This window comes from Orycteropus afer, unplaced genomic scaffold (assembly GCF_000298275.1).
Source record: "Orycteropus afer afer isolate SDZICR_OR568_19922 unplaced genomic scaffold, OryAfe1.0 scaffold00233, whole genome shotgun sequence".
Lineage (NCBI taxonomy): Eukaryota > Metazoa > Chordata > Mammalia > Tubulidentata > Orycteropodidae > Orycteropus > Orycteropus afer.
This window is the reverse complement of record NW_006921820.1, coordinates 982,019-997,264: the sequence shown is the minus strand read 5'-3', so window position 1 is coordinate 997,264 and position 15,246 is coordinate 982,019. Positions and strand designations below refer to the sequence as shown.

General features: G+C 48.5%; 1 protein-coding gene across 1 annotated transcript in view; it reads right to left on the bottom strand.

The window, feature by feature from the left end:
* PSTPIP1 (proline-serine-threonine phosphatase interacting protein 1) overlaps positions 1–15,246 on the bottom strand; it is a 54,615-nt gene that overhangs the window by 18,642 nt on the left and 20,727 nt on the right. The window contains exons 3-4 of the mRNA XM_042782066.1: positions 5,963–6,063; positions 3,436–3,510 (exon numbers count right to left, since the gene is read on the bottom strand). Of these exons, the coding sequence (XP_042638000.1) occupies positions 3,436–3,510; positions 5,963–6,063 (176 nt within the window). The remainder of the gene's footprint in view (positions 1–3,435; positions 3,511–5,962; positions 6,064–15,246) is intronic.

Genomic DNA, 15,246 nt, shown 5'->3' with positions numbered 1-15,246 from the left:
GAGGCCAGGGACACTCCTCTACCCAGGGATGATCCCTGCAAGCTCCCTTTTAGAGGGAGTGGGCAACCCTAAGACACATGAGTCTCAGCAATGAGGAAATGACTCAGGTTGTCATGGCTGTCACTCACACATCCCTCAAAGAGTCTTCTCTGTTGGCATGGGGTTGTGGGTACCTGGTCTAACCCAAGACCCTGAGAGTAAAGCAAGGTTGGGTTGTCCAGGAGGACTTCCTGGAAGATGTGAGGCATAAGAGAACCCTGAAGGCAGGTTCCAATGCCAAGAACTAGGGAGGAGAGTGAAATTTTTGTTTTTCAAGTTCTTGACTCAGGCCTGACTCAGCTAGGGTATGGCATATATTAGATGCTCAAGAAATGCTTGGTGATTACATGAGTATGATGGATGCTTGCCACACAGAATGCAAATGGAATTACTGAGTGACCTCATCTGGTCCTGGTATATGCCACATGCAGCAACAGCAACACATATTGAGCACGTACTGTGTGCAGTGACTTGAGCTGGGAGCTGCATGGAGCATGGCCCTATGGGAAAGAGTAGGTGAGCTGGGATGAGTTCAGCTCCTGCTCTTCCTATCATTTACTGGCTCTGTATGTACCCTGGCCTTTCTCACCTCCAAGCTTTTGTCCATGTAGGTAACTCTAGCAGGAATTCCCTCCCCTTCCTCTCCATCTGCCTTCTGTCCTTCCCTTCTCCCCTCCCTCCCAAGAGGTGCTCTCCCCAGTCCACTGCTCTGCCCTGCTCCTCTGGCCACCCCAGCCTGATGGTGAGTTCCAAGCAATGCTGGCTTCTCACTCCTCACTCTCCACCTGATCTGGGGATGGTGGTGACTGGGCTGTGGGGCCAACAGGAACCGCGGACTCAGACCCACTATGCATTTTGTTTCTGCTTTTCCTGGTTCAAGGAGCTCTGGTGGCATAGTGCCTAAGGCATTGGACTGCTAACCAGAAGGCTGGCAGTTCAAACCCACCAGCAACTTCTCAGAAGGAAGACTAGGCAATCTACTTCTATAGAGATACCACCTCAGAAACCCAAGGAGAGGTCATGATGAGTCAGAACTAACCTGACAGCAGTGAGTTTTTTTTCCTGCTTCAGGTTTGGTTGAGTGATGGGACCTGGCATTCTCAAACCCAGGGTCCTTGGTAGGAAGACAGGCTCTACTCCTTGCTGCAGCTTGGGGTTCCACCATCAGAGCACCCGCTTTGGATTAAGGCCTCCTCCTCCAGGGACTTCCAGCCTCTAGCTTCTCTTAAGCGCTCTTGGCTCTGGCCCAGGGAAGGTTGGGCCCAAAAGAAAATGGCCTAAGCATCCCAGTCAGGTTCTTCAGGCCCAAGCCAGGGTGACTCCAAGTTTTCTGACATAAGGTGGGGTGAGATGGGGAGGGGTGGAGTCCGGGGACAATGAGGCTGTAAAAACCTGGGTGCTTATTAAGCATTCCTGGTGTGCTTGGCACTCTCTGCAGTCATTGTGACTGCCCTATTTCACAGCTGAGCACCCAGGACTCAGAGAGGGGGAGTGACCTCCTCAAGGTCATGTAGTGCATAAGTCAGGGCAGACCCTGCCCCACTCAGCCTCCCGTCATCACAAAGGGAATCAGGGCTGCCCGGAGCCTCACTCTGGCCACTTTATGTTCCTAAAAATGGGGCAAGATACTACATACCTCCTCAACCTTGCACTGCCCACCCGGCTCCCCCACACCATCTTGCTTCCTCTGTTGGTAGTTGCTTCTTCCTCTCTGTGACTCACAGCCTCCTGAGCATGCCTCAGAGTTCCTTCAGCAGCACCCTCTCCGACTCTCCCAGCTGTCTGAATCCAACCCTTATGAGGTCCCCTCTCTTCCTGGGAACATTCTCATTTCTGGCTAACCTGGTTGGCCACGAGGCCAGCAGGGACTTCTCCTCAATTATCCTCCCCCACCCCATACAGCCAGCACCTTTGCTGCCTGGGTGTCCTCTGTCAGTTCCATCAGATAGCCCTGGGCACCAGCTCCCTGGGGATGACAAAAGCAGGTCCCAGCAGGCTTAAACATTCTCTGAACCCTCCTCTGTGCCCAGTATGGATCCAGCCCTCAGTGCAGCCCTCTTGTATATCTTCACAACAACCCACCAAGTGGGCAAATGAGAAACAGAGAGGTTAAGCAACTTGCCCACAGTCACACAGCTCACAAAGGCTGAGCAGGGGTTCAAGCTCAGGCCTTCTCACTCCTAGGGTTACATGCACACTCAGCAACACACAGACCCTTTGGGCAATGCATGTTAATCTCCTCTGGCTCGCACCACTGCTTCCAGTCCTCATATTTTCTCTGGCTCCCCATGGGAAACAGGAGCCAGATAGGGTCTTTGGAAGGGCTAGAAAGTGCTGTATATTCCCAAATGAGGGACCAACTTCAGGCTTCAGAGCCTTTGGGGCCACCTCCCTTGGGCAGAGTCAGGCATGTCACAGGCTTGCCTTCCAGGGGAGTAGGTGCTATGGCAGCTGCAGGCTGGGGTCAGCCTAGGGGTCCCTAGGTAAGACAAGAATGCTCATCAGAGCCCTTTGGGGACTTGGGGTCCAGCACCCTGTTTGATCCTCAGCCTGGCTCGGCCCTCACCCAACAGGGAGAGTACACACCCTCCCGAGGCAGCTCATCCACTCCACTGTTAGAAACTTCTCCCTTCAGCCGTCCTGAAATCCATCCACCCTCTCCCCATCTCCCCCTGCACACAGAGTCCAAAGCATCTAAGGAAGGAAAACCTCATCCTTGCTTCATAGTAATAACTACTCTTATTATCTCTCCTCTGAGCCAGGTGTGACCTGATCCCCAGAACTCATTTAATCCTTTCAGGATTGAGTTCATCTCACTGACGAGGAAATGGAGGCACAGAGACTTTTAGTGACCAGCCCAATGACACAAAACAGGTGGGTGAGGAGCTGGGATGTGGACCCAGCTGTGTCTTCTCCCAGCCCCTGTCTCGGGCCACATCTCTGCTTGAAGCCCAGGCTAAGCCAATGCTGCCAGGGGTCTCGGCAGTCCAGTACAGGGCCCTGTTGTCCACCTCCCTCAAGACTCAGAGATGTGCGTCAGGCTACCAGGCTGCAAGCTCCCATGGGCTGGGGCTCCCTGCCCCCTGAGGCCTGTTCATTTCTAGCACTCAGACCCCTGATTTTTTTCCCACACACAGAGCCTGGCCTCCCAGAGGCTCTTGCCCAGAATGCCTACTACCTGAGAGTGCCAAGGAGGGACCTGACTCCCCTGCCCATGTATGTAAGTGAGCCCTGCCTGCTGGCTGGGCACTGGGCATAGCACCTGGCATCGGAGCTCACAGACCCTCCCTGCTCCTCCCCAGCCCACCCCTCACCAGGAAGACTTAAACCTTCCAAAGGGCCCAGACGGTGCCTGGAAAAGGAGAGGACTGAGCCCTAGGGCTGGGGACCTCTTACTTGATCTCTGTCTGGCCACCTGCCTTCCGGGCAATCTGCACCAGCTCTTTTCCATATCGTTCCTCCGCTTGGGCCCTGCAAGAACCAGATGTGGACCTTCAGTCTCCCAGTGCAGCCACCTGCAGGGCCCTAAAACCCTGAGGCAGAAGCTGAGCTTCCAACCATTCGGCCTTAGGGAGCAGGCCTTGTCCTGCAGGCTGCTTCTTGCAAAAGACAAGCCACCAGCTCTGCCTCTAAATATATGTTGGCCAAATCCAGGGACATTTGAAGGTATGTCACATTTTTTTGTCCACTTGGGGCCCCAAAAAACTTGAGGAGGTCCAAGTCTGGAGACAAAAGGAGGATAAAATCAAAAACCAAACTCACTGCCATCAAGTCGATCCCAGCTTATAGTGACCCCTCCTTGGGTTTCTGAGGCAGTATCTCTACAAAAGTAGATCGCCCAGTCTTCCTTCTGAGGACTGGGTGGGTTTGAACCGCCAGCCTTCTGGTTAGCAATCCAATGCCTTAGGCACTATACCACCAGAGCTTCCACGGAAGATGGGACTGCTGAACTTTCAGAGCAAGAGTGCTCTGAGAGCAGCTTAACTGGAGTGGAGGAGGTGGCGTGGTCACTTCCTGAGGGGCTGGTGAAGGCATTGAACAAAGCCCAACACTCTTTCATGATAAAGGAGTCCCTGGGTGGTGCAAATGGTTAACCACCGAGAAGCTTCAGGTTTGAGTCCACTCAGAAGCACCTCAGAGGAAAAGCCTGGTGATTTACTTCCAAAAAACCAGCCCCTGAAAACCCTACGGAGCACAGTTCTAGTCTCATACACAGGGAGTCACCATGAGTCAGAGTCTATTTGACAGCAACTGGTTTTGTTTTTTATTCCAGTGATAAAAATACTCAGAAAACTAGGAATAGAAGGCCAGTTCCTCAACATGCTAAAGGGCTTTTATGAAAATTCCAGTTACCATCACACTCAGTGGAGAAAGACAGAGCTTTCTCTCTAAGATCAGACACAAGACAAGGATGATTGCTCTCACCACCGCTGTTCAGCCTGGTACTAGAAGTTATAGCCAGGGCAGTTAGGCAAGAAAAAGAAATAAACATCTACAAAAACCAAATCAAACCCACTGCCATCAAGTCGATTCTGACTCATAGTGACCACCATTGGGTTTCCAAGGCAGGAAATCTTTACAGAAGTAGATTGCCCAGTCTTGCTTCTGATAAACATCTATATGTACATCTCTGGTAGTGTAGCACCTAAGGCATTTGCTTACCAGAAGTTTGGTGGTTCAAACCCACCAGCCACTCCTCAGAAGGAAGATTGGGCAATCTATTTCCATAGAGATACCAAAAAACCACCAAACTCACTGCCACCGAGTCAGATCCGACTTATAGTGACCCCTCCTTGGGATTCACTATGGAAGTACAATGCCCAATCTTCACCTTGGAAACCCAAGGAGGGGTTGCTGTGAGTCGAATCAGCTCCACGGCAGTGAGTTTGGTTTGGTTTTTTATACATCTAAAACAGTGGTAGTTAAAGTTGGGTGTTAACTTGTCTGGGCCGTGGTTTTGAGTGGCCAGGCAGCTGGATGTAGTTATTAACCATATTGAAATTATAATCACCTTCATGGTGGAATCCGCTGTGAGCAGTTAGGGAGCTGCCTTTGAGGTGTGGGCTGCTTCCAGTGTATAAGGAGAAGCGTTGGGAAAGGTCTCTAGCTTTTTGGCACATTTGGATCCTGCATTTGGCTAAGTCTTTATCCAGTGGCCTGCTGATTTTGGAATTGTTCCTGGACTTGAACCAGTGGCTTGCTGGTGTTGCTTGTTGATCTTGGGATTGTGCCATTTTACCTGTCGACCTTGGGTTCATCAGCCTCAGCAGCCAGTAGCTGTGTGAGTTAGGAGACACCTCCAGCTCAGTGGGCCTTAAATAAAAGGCAGAGCTGATGTCCAAGGTTGAGGGGCCTTCACCTAGCCCCTAGAGCCAGCACTCTGAATTTGGACTTCTAGCCTCTTAAACTGTAAGAGAATAAATTCCTGTTTGTTAAGCCACCCACTTGTGGTATTTTTGTTATAGCAGCACTAGAGAGCCAAGATAAACAGGAAAACCAAACCCACTGCCATCGAGTTGATTCTGACTTATAGCCACCCTATAGGACAGAGTAGAACTACTCCATAGGATTTCCGAGGCTACAAATCTTTATGGAAGCAGACTGCTTCATCTTTCTCTGGTGGAGTGGCTGGTGGGTTCCAACTACCAACATTTTGGTTAGTAGCCCAATACTTTAACCACACTGCCACCAAAGCTCCTAAGAAGTAAAACTATCTCTGGTTTTACTCGCATACAGAAGACATGATCTATGTAGATAACCCCAAAGAATCCACAAGAAAGTTACTAGAGCTAATAAGTGAATTCAGCAAAGGTGTAGGGAACAAAGTTGGTACACAGGAACTTCCAGCAGTGCACACTTGGAGGAAGAAGTCTCCCTCCTTCTGGGGCAGTCGATGTGTGTGTGTGTGTGGGGGGGAGCTCACCTCTGCCGCAGCAGGTCCTCCACGTCCTTGCACATCTTCCTGCCGTCCAGCAGCCGCTGCAGTAGCACCTCATAGCCTGTGTGGGCCGTGAAGTCCCTGCACTGCAACACAGGACAGAAGGACACATGAGTGCCACAGGCCAGGCAGTGCAGGGCAGGGTTGGGGGGACTGAGAACAGCCCAGCGAGGACCCCTGTGGGCCTCTCTCCTGCCCTGGGGCCCAGCCTTCCCATCTGCTTCCATCTGTTCTGTTCAAGGTCAAGCCCTTGGGTCTCAGGACCTGGGTTCACACAGATGCACAGTAGGTCCTCCCCAAGTGTTTGTGGAGGAAACATGTATAAGTGAGACCTGGCTGAACAGGGGACCTAGGGCTTGGCAGTGGAGCTCATGATCTGGGATGCATCAACTCAAACACAAGACGATGGCCAGTGTGAAGGCCCAGCGACAAGGACCTATGAAAACAGCCAGCACTAAAATATACTTTCTGGTTGTCAGGCACCGCTCATGTCACCCTCTCAATCACCCTATCATCTAAACTAAGTGAGGAACTGAGGCATAGAGATGTGAAGTATGACCATGTCCAGGGTCACACGGCTCAAAAGTGGCAGGTCTGGCATTAAACAAGACTGTGTGGCTCAAGGCCATGCTCTTAACTTCAACTCAGCAATGGCAATAGTAATGGTCTTTTCTTGTACCCCAACTGTGTGCCGGATGCCACACTGGGCTCTCGCTGTGTGAGGCCTCAGGTGGTCTCTTCACACCAACCCTGAGAGGTGGACATCGAGGGTGACTTCAGTCAGAACCAGGGCACACCCTGAGCCACCTGGTTAAGAGCAGGCTGGGGAGAGGAAAAGCCTCCAGTCCACTCAGGTGAATGAGAAGATTACCATGGGTTCGTATCACTGCTGGGTTCTGGGTGTGTCTGAACTGTTGGAATTTGGGGGATGGAGGTAGTGCTCAAGGACTATGAGGGGACAGAGAGCCTTCTCACACTTAGAGTGTGGGTCCCAGGGACAGGCCTCCCACTCCCAGTTCTCCCAGGACCCTGCACACAGGGCTTCTACCAGCAGAAGGAGACAGATACTGGGAGGAGGTATGTGCTTAGAGAAGGGGCTTTGTCTCTTATCTGTTATTCATATCCATTCTTGTGGAAAGATTCCCTAAGTCCCCAGAGTACTCTGCCAGGCAAGGGAAACTCATCATCTACTCTCTGTCTTCTTTTCAGTCCCCCACAGGACTTAAAGAACCATAGAGACTGGGGACAGAGCCCCAACTTCTCTGACAGCATGCATCATAGCCCCTCGCACAGAGCTCAGAGAACCAATGGCACTCCCCAAGGTCATGTACACTTGGAGGAGGCAGATTTTAACCATCGCAGAGTTAAAAGCTGCTGCTTCTTCCCCTGTCCCCTGCCATTAAGTACAGTGCTGTGGGTATCCGGGAGTGGTGGTGGTGGTGGTGGTGGTGGTGTGTGTGTGTGTGTTGGGGGGAGGGGAATCAAAATCAAGAAAAGCTTCCTGGAGGAAGAGGCATTTGAACTAGGTCCTGGGAAGAGAAGGTATTATTTTTCAAGGTCAGAGGAGACTCAGATATGGTAGGGAAGGGCAGACACAGCACAAATGGTCCCAATTGGCCCCTCGCTCAGCAAACTCAAAATAGTAGAATCTTCAGGCTCATAGAATGCTTAAGACTCCAAGCTCACACCCTCCTCCATAAGCATCCTTAGAAATTCCTGAGGAAGGTTTGGCCCAGGCTCAGCTGTCAGCAGGGTGACAAGCAGAGTGTCTGGGTCCTAGCTGGCCATCTAGGGCCCCAACAGGAGGAAGGTGTCTGTCTGCCCTCCTACAGGCCTGTCCTGGGCCAAACATCATTTCCAATGTCCAGGGCTGCTGGTGTTGGGCCAGGCTTTCATTTCTGTAACTCTTGTGTGCAGCTGTGTACCTGTAACCAGCAGCAGACCCCAGCTTCATGCCACCTCAGCCTCTGCCCTCCCAACCCCCAGGTCAGAAGCCATGAGGCAGCATCTTGTCCAGTGCCCCACAGTCCTAGGAAGAAGCTGTAGCTCAGAGAAGGGAAGGCCTGCATGAAGCACACAGGGCAGAGTTAGGACAAGAATCTGGACTCACAGGGGACCCATTATTCTTGATGGCTCTGAGGAAGATGGAGCAGCTTGGAGTAGGAATAGACTGGAGGGCAGCCTGTAGGACCCTCTGCGTTCCCATCCAGCCCCATGCCCGGCCTGGAGACCCCCAGGTGGAAACCAAAGCAAAACCAAACCTACATTGGCCATACTGGAAGAGGCTGAAGGCAAAAAGGTGTCCTGCAGGCTGGTCCCGAGGAGCTCACATCCCCAGGGCTCTGTAGGCTGAGTCCTGCCCAGACCCAGCTCAGAGCCAAGTGGTGCTAGCAGAAGCTGCAGCCGAGTAAGCCACAGTGACAAGTGACCAGGCTGTTCCGAGGAAGTGCCTGACTCCCCAGGGGCTGATCATGATGCCTCTCTGCACCCTGTCACCCAGGCTAAACCCTCCCCTTTCTTCCCACCCGGTCTTATCCTTAAGGCATGGATTCTGACTCATTGCTCCGGTCTGGGCAGAGTCGGGGCTCTATATGCTATTGAGGAAATGAGGGAGGGAGGGAAAGGAGGGAAGAACTAACCACTCAATCAATTAATCGGTCATGCAAGTCATGCCACTCATGGCCCAGGACCAGAGTTGTTCCCTCTAGGGAGCTATCCTGGCCTTCCCATTCCACACCCACTAGCTCTGCCCTCTAGGTACCAAGGACCCCCTGCCAGTCATCTTCTTTTGGGGGCTCAGACTGATGTTTCCACAGCTAGTCCCTCCCCTTCTCTCATCCACTCTCATCCTCTAACTCCTGAAACTCATCTGTGGCTCTGCCCTTTGTAAAATCACCATTTATTGGGTCCACCTGCTTTTTAGTATTATCACAGTTGTTATCTCTTTGAGTCTCTATGGGGAAAGAAGGATAATGACTAGGAGGCCCAAAGTGGGGAAGTGACTGCCTAAAAACACACCACTGGTAAAAGGCAGAATTTGAGTTAGAACCCAGGATGACCTGTCCCCAAAACCACATGTCTAAATTAGCTATTTGGCAGGCAGCCCAGTAACCGATTTTCATTTTGAAACATCAAATAATGCTTGTTGTTTTTTGATTGTGGTAAATAGATATTTAACAAAAGCACTTGCCATTTGTTTCAGCATTCTTCACATGTGCAATTCAATGACATTAATTGTGTCCCTCATGTTGTGCAACCAGCACCCTTATCTGTTTTCAAATTTTTCCATTACCCTTTATAGAAGCTAACTGTCCCCTAGGCAAAGGGTTTCCCACCTCTCTCTACTCCCTAGCCGCTCCTGTTGTTGTTGTTGTTATTTGCCGTTGAGTCGGCCCCGACTCATAGCGACCCCTCCTTGGGTTTCCAAGGCAGTATCACTACGGAAGTAGGATTGCCCAACCTTCCTTCCGAGGAGTGGCTAGTGGGTTTGAACCGCCAGCCTTCTGGTTAGCAGTCAAGTGCCTTAGTAACATTAATAGACTTGGGTCTGTATATATTTACCTCTTCTAGATATTTCAATAAGTGGGATCATAGAACATCTGTCTTTTGTCACTGATTTATTTTAGCCAGCATATTTTCAAAGTTCATACATGTTGTAGCGTGTATCAGGATCTCATTCCTTTTTATGGCTAAATAATATTCCTTTGTATGGCTCTGCCACATTTTGTTCATCCATTCATCTGCTGATGAACATTTAGGTTGTTCCCACTTTTTGGCTAGTATGAGTAATACTACTATTATATTTGTATACCAATATACAAATACCTGTTTGGTATACAAATTGGTATAAAAATACCTGTTTGCATTGCTGATTTCAATTCTTTTGGGTATGTACCAAGGAGTAGAGTTGCTGAATCAAATGATAACTCCATAATTCACTTTTTGAGAAACCACCAGACTGTTTTCCATAGCAGCTGTACCATTTTACAATCCCACCAGCAGTGGATGAAGATTCAAATAATGATTTTTAAAAAATAGTTTTTGATGATAGCTGGGTAAGAAACACATGTGGTTTGGGTGAACAAAAAAGCAATATACCAAAAGCAAGTGGGTGACCAGCCCAATAATACTAAGAAAAAGGAAGACACAGAGAGGTATACAAGAGGTAAAGACAACAAAGATAAACACTTTTACACATACAATACTACATTATTAGTAATAATAAACACTAATCTATGGGTAGATACATAGGTAGCCAGGCTAAAAGATCAGATATGTCTAGGCAAAAGGGAATATACCCATGATATAGGTTTGGCAGACAATATTTCTACATATATATTTGTATGTGGTATAAGAGCTAATGGAGCAAAGTTATGATAACTTTTTAGCCACCTCCAAACACCCTGAGGGTGTGATTCACTGGGCCCATGGGCTTGGGACCATGGTCACAGGGAATGTCAAGCTCAATTGGCATAACATACTACACAAAAACATTATTCTACATCCTGCTTTGTTGAGTAGTGACTGGGGTCTTAAAAGCTTCTGAGTGGCCATCTAAGATGCAAAACCTGGTTGTTTGTCTGGAACAAAGAAGAGTGAAGGAAATCAAAGATACATGGAAACAATTAGTCCAAGGGATCAGTGGACCATGCGAATCTCAGGTTACATGATCATGAGACCAGAAGAACTAGATGGCGCCCAGCTACCACCGTCAAACACTCAGAAAGGGGTCAGTGTAGGATATCTTGGATAGAGTAGGAGAAAAATGTGGAAAAACTCAAAAATCATTAAAAAAAAGACCAGGCTTACTGGTCTGATAGAGACTGGCAAAACCCCCAGGACTATGGCTCCTACTCACCATTTGGGCCTGGAGTTGAGCTTATTCCCATGGCTTCCAGCCAAACAGTAGACAGGCATATAAGATGAACATTCCTTTTAACAATCAACCATGGGTGATCAGAAGGGCAGTATTTTCACAGGGAGATAGCTTAGAAGGCAAGAATGCATAGGAAAGAAGGACACAGAGAAAAGGTAACCACAGGGAGAAAGTAGGAAGAGGGCTGTTACATTATGGGGATTACAATCAATGTCATGTAAACTGCTGAATGGAAAATGAATTTGCTCTGTAAACTTTCATCCAAATCACAAATAAATAAATAATTTTTGATGCTAGCTAGGGAAGAGGAGCTCTGGTAGCATAGTGCCTAAGGCGTTTGACTGCTAACCAGAAGTCTGGTGGTTCAAACCCACCAGCCACTCCTTGGAAGGAAGATTGGGCAATCTACTTCTGTAGTGATACTGCCGTGGAAACCCAAGGAGGGGTCACTATGAGTCGGATCCAACTCGATGGCAATGAGTTTTATTTTGAGCTAGGTAAGAGAAATATATTGATTTGGGTAAAAGGAAAGGCAATATACCAAAAGTGAGTGACCAACACAATATCACTAAGGAAAAGGAAGACATAGAGAGATACACAAGAGGTACAATACAGATAAGTACTTTTACATACACAAGTCTGCATTATCAGTAATTAAAAACATTAATCTATGGGTGGATACATAGGTAGACAGGGAAAACGATCAGATATGACTATGCAAAAGGGAATATACCCATGACCATATATGATGTTGTTGTTATGTGCCGTCGAGTCAGCCCCGACTCATAGTGACCCCTCCTTGGGTTTCTGAGGCAGTATCACTACGGAAGTAGATTGCCCCATCTTCCTTCCGAGGAGTGGCTGGTGGTTTAGAACCGCCAGCCTTCTGGTTAGCAGTCAAGTGCCTTAGCCACTACGCTACCAGAGCTCCTATGACCATATAGGGGTCTGGCAAATGATATGTATTTGTATGTGCTATAAGAATGCCCATGTATATAATAGAGCCAACAGAGGGCAAAGTTATAACTTCTTAGCCACAGCCAAATACCTTGAGGGAGTGAGTCACTGGGCCCACAGTCGCGGGATCATGGTTGCAGGGGACATCAAGCTCAATTGGCATAACATACTACACAAAAACATTGCTCCACATCCTACTTTGGTGATTAGTGACTGGGGTCTTAAAAGCTTGCGAGTCCCATCTAAGATGCAATAGTTGGTTTCTCCTTGTCTGGAGCAAAGAGGAGCAAAGTAGAGTGAAGAAAATCAAAGACATATGGAAACAAATAGTCTGAGGGACTAGTGGACCATGCAAACCTCAGCCTACATGACCCTGAGAACAGAAGAACTAGATGGTGCACTGCTATCACTGCCAACCATTCAGAAAGGGATCAAAATTGGACATCCTAGATAGAGTGAGAGAAAAATGTGGAACAAAATTCAAAATCATAAAGACCAGGCTTATTGATCTGATAGAGACTGGTGAAATCCCTGAGGCTATGGCCCCTACAGGCCTGGAATTGAGCTCACTCTCATGGCCTAACTCTCAGTCAAATAATAGGTTTACGAGGTGAACAATTATACCAGGGAGGTCCACTCCTTAGAACAACCAACTGTTGGCAATCAGAAGGGTAACCTTTGTGCAGGGAAAAAGATCAGAGAGTAGGACTGCATAGGAAGGAAGGACACCGGAAAAGGGTAACCACAGGGAGGAAGTGGCCAGAGAGCTGTTATAGTGTGGAGATTGCAATGTCACAAAATAAAATGTGTGTGAACTGTGGAATGGAAAACAAATTTGCTCTGTAAACTTTCAACCAGATTACAATTAAAAAAAAAAAGAAAAAGTCAAGCATCAAAAATAATAATATTTTTTAAAAATGATTATTCAAATTCTATCTCAAATCAAAACTATATTTCAGGTGACACTTTAATTACCATAGATTCAGAGGCCAGCTCTGCACCCAAGCTGGGTCAGACTTGTTGCTGCCCAGGAGCAGGATTGTTCTGGACTCTACAGACCTATGCCCCAAGAGCCAGCAGAGCCAGAAGGCACACCAAGCCATGGGGCACAGAAGGCAGTGCACCCATGGGGGGGGTGCCAGGCAGTGAGCAGATGTAGCCTTCCTCTGAGAGGCCCCCTCAAGCCAGATGTAAGACTCTAGGCCCACAACTGAACTCCAAGTCCTGCCCTTAATACACTTACTATATGGCCACTTTGGGCCTCCCCTTTCCTACTGAGGGGCTGGATCCAAGCTCCATCTTCCAGGGGCCCATAAGGAGATGTTCTGCTATTGGGCAGGAGGAAGAATATCCCTACTTCTGCTGTGTGGAACAGCGCAGAGAAGGTCTCAGTGCCCTGCTCTACATGGGACAGCCCCCCTACTTCCTTCCATTGAGTGGGCCTGGATGTGAGCCATTGCCCAGAACTTCTAGCTGGCCTGCCTACCTTGGTCTCTCTGGTTGGGTAGAGAAGGAGCCTTTGTACCCAACCGCCACTTCCTACTTTTCTCACCTATATCATTCTCAGTGGCTGCAAGGCTAGGCCACAGAGACCAGGCACCAAGCAAGCCACTTCCCCTTTTGGGGCCTGATTTCCATACCAGGAAAGTAGGGGAAGGAGGCTGACCTCTTTCCTGGCCCTGACAGCCAATCTCCTCTAGGGTCAGCCCCACCAGAGTGTGCCAGGTTACAGAGGGTGCCTAGGCCTGTTTTAAGAAACTTGAAAGACACTTGACAGAGACTAAATGTGACCCCAGACAAGTCATGTAGCCATTCTGAGTCTCTACTTCCCTTTCTGTAAAAATGATCTACTAGTTCCCATCACATAGAGTTGATCTGAGAAGCAAATGGAATAGTGTGCATAGGAGAGAATAGCTAACACAAGGTCTTTGCTTACCCTGAGGCAGGTACTGCACTAAGGATTATCACCTCCACTTTACAGAAATGGAGCTCAGAGAAGTTCTCTAACCTATCCAGGGACCTATAGTACAAAGCTGGGATTTGAACCTATTTCTCCAAGCCCAACATCTTGGCTCTTAATCTGCCATTGCTTCACCTCTCTATAATGCCCAGTTCAGGACCCAGCACCCATTTGCTGTTCAGGAAGTAGCAGCTCTCCATGCACTGCTCCCCTCCCTATCTGCCCCCTCTCTACCTGACAGACTCTTCCTTCAGCCATGATCAGACTGGATAAAAACACCCCTTGTCACCCACATGTCACCCACATACCACAGAGTGACTACATAGATTATTAAGGGCTGGGTCTTTGGGCCCACCAGTCTTAGTTCTAGGGTCCCACTTTAAAAAACAGCAGAATCCTTTTTCAAATGTTCCCTTACATGGAATTCCAGAATAAAGTACATCAGAAGAAAGCTGAGAAACCTCTGACTTTGGAGGGAGAAACCTGGGTTTGAATCCTACTTTCATCTTCCAGGAATCAACTTTACAGTCTTGGTAAAGCCTCTTGCCCTCTCTGGGCCTTCCAGATTGTGAAATGGGTTCTTCCAGGTCCTCTGAACCTCAGGAGTTCAGCTGGGAGTGAGAGGAAGGCACATGGAGGTTGTAGCCAGAGTCTCAAAAGATTGAGTGGTGATGCACAAGGCTACGTTGTCCTTCTCCCTGCCCCAGGATAGCCCACCCCAAACAAGGTGTCTCTGAGTAGCCAGCTACTCACTCACTATGCACTCACTGCCATGCAGAAGTATGGTGTTTACACTCATCTGTTAGCCTCAGGCAACAGCAGAAGGGAGTCACCAGGACCCTTCCAAGGTCTGACAAGCGGAGCTCATGGAGAAGGGATTTTCTGCTCCCTTCACCTGCCATAGCCTGGGGAATTCTAGTTTGTTTCTGGGAAAAAGCATAAGTAGAATGCAACTCCTTTGAGGGTCTGTCAGTCTTCAAGGTCACCAGCCACTAAACTAACTCATGTTCTTGGAGCAAGTTTCAGGTTAATCCTGCCATTGATCAAAGCTTACTTTTCCCTCTGAGACCAATCCCATCTCCAAAGTGGAAGAGATGAGAAAAATGATCCTTTCACCTGGGAGCCCATAGGAAAAAGTTAGGAAGACACTTGTGGCTCTTGTAGGCTGGTAAATTGTTACACATATTTGCAAGTCTTCTTTCAAGGCAACCTGAAAGGAGATGGAAAGGATTCTGAAAGGTAGCCTGAGGCTAGAAGCCCAAAGATTATAGGGAGACAGGCATGCCTAGAAATTGGTAGTGGGAGAATTACACTGTACAGGCCTTTTAGAGGACAATCTTGAAGTTTCTGCACATTTAAAATATATTCATCCTGGATAGATAGGTGGACAAGCTAAACGATTAGGTATGTCTATGAAATAGGGAGTGTATCCAAGATCATATATAGGGTTGGCAGACAATGGTCCTATAAGTTTAT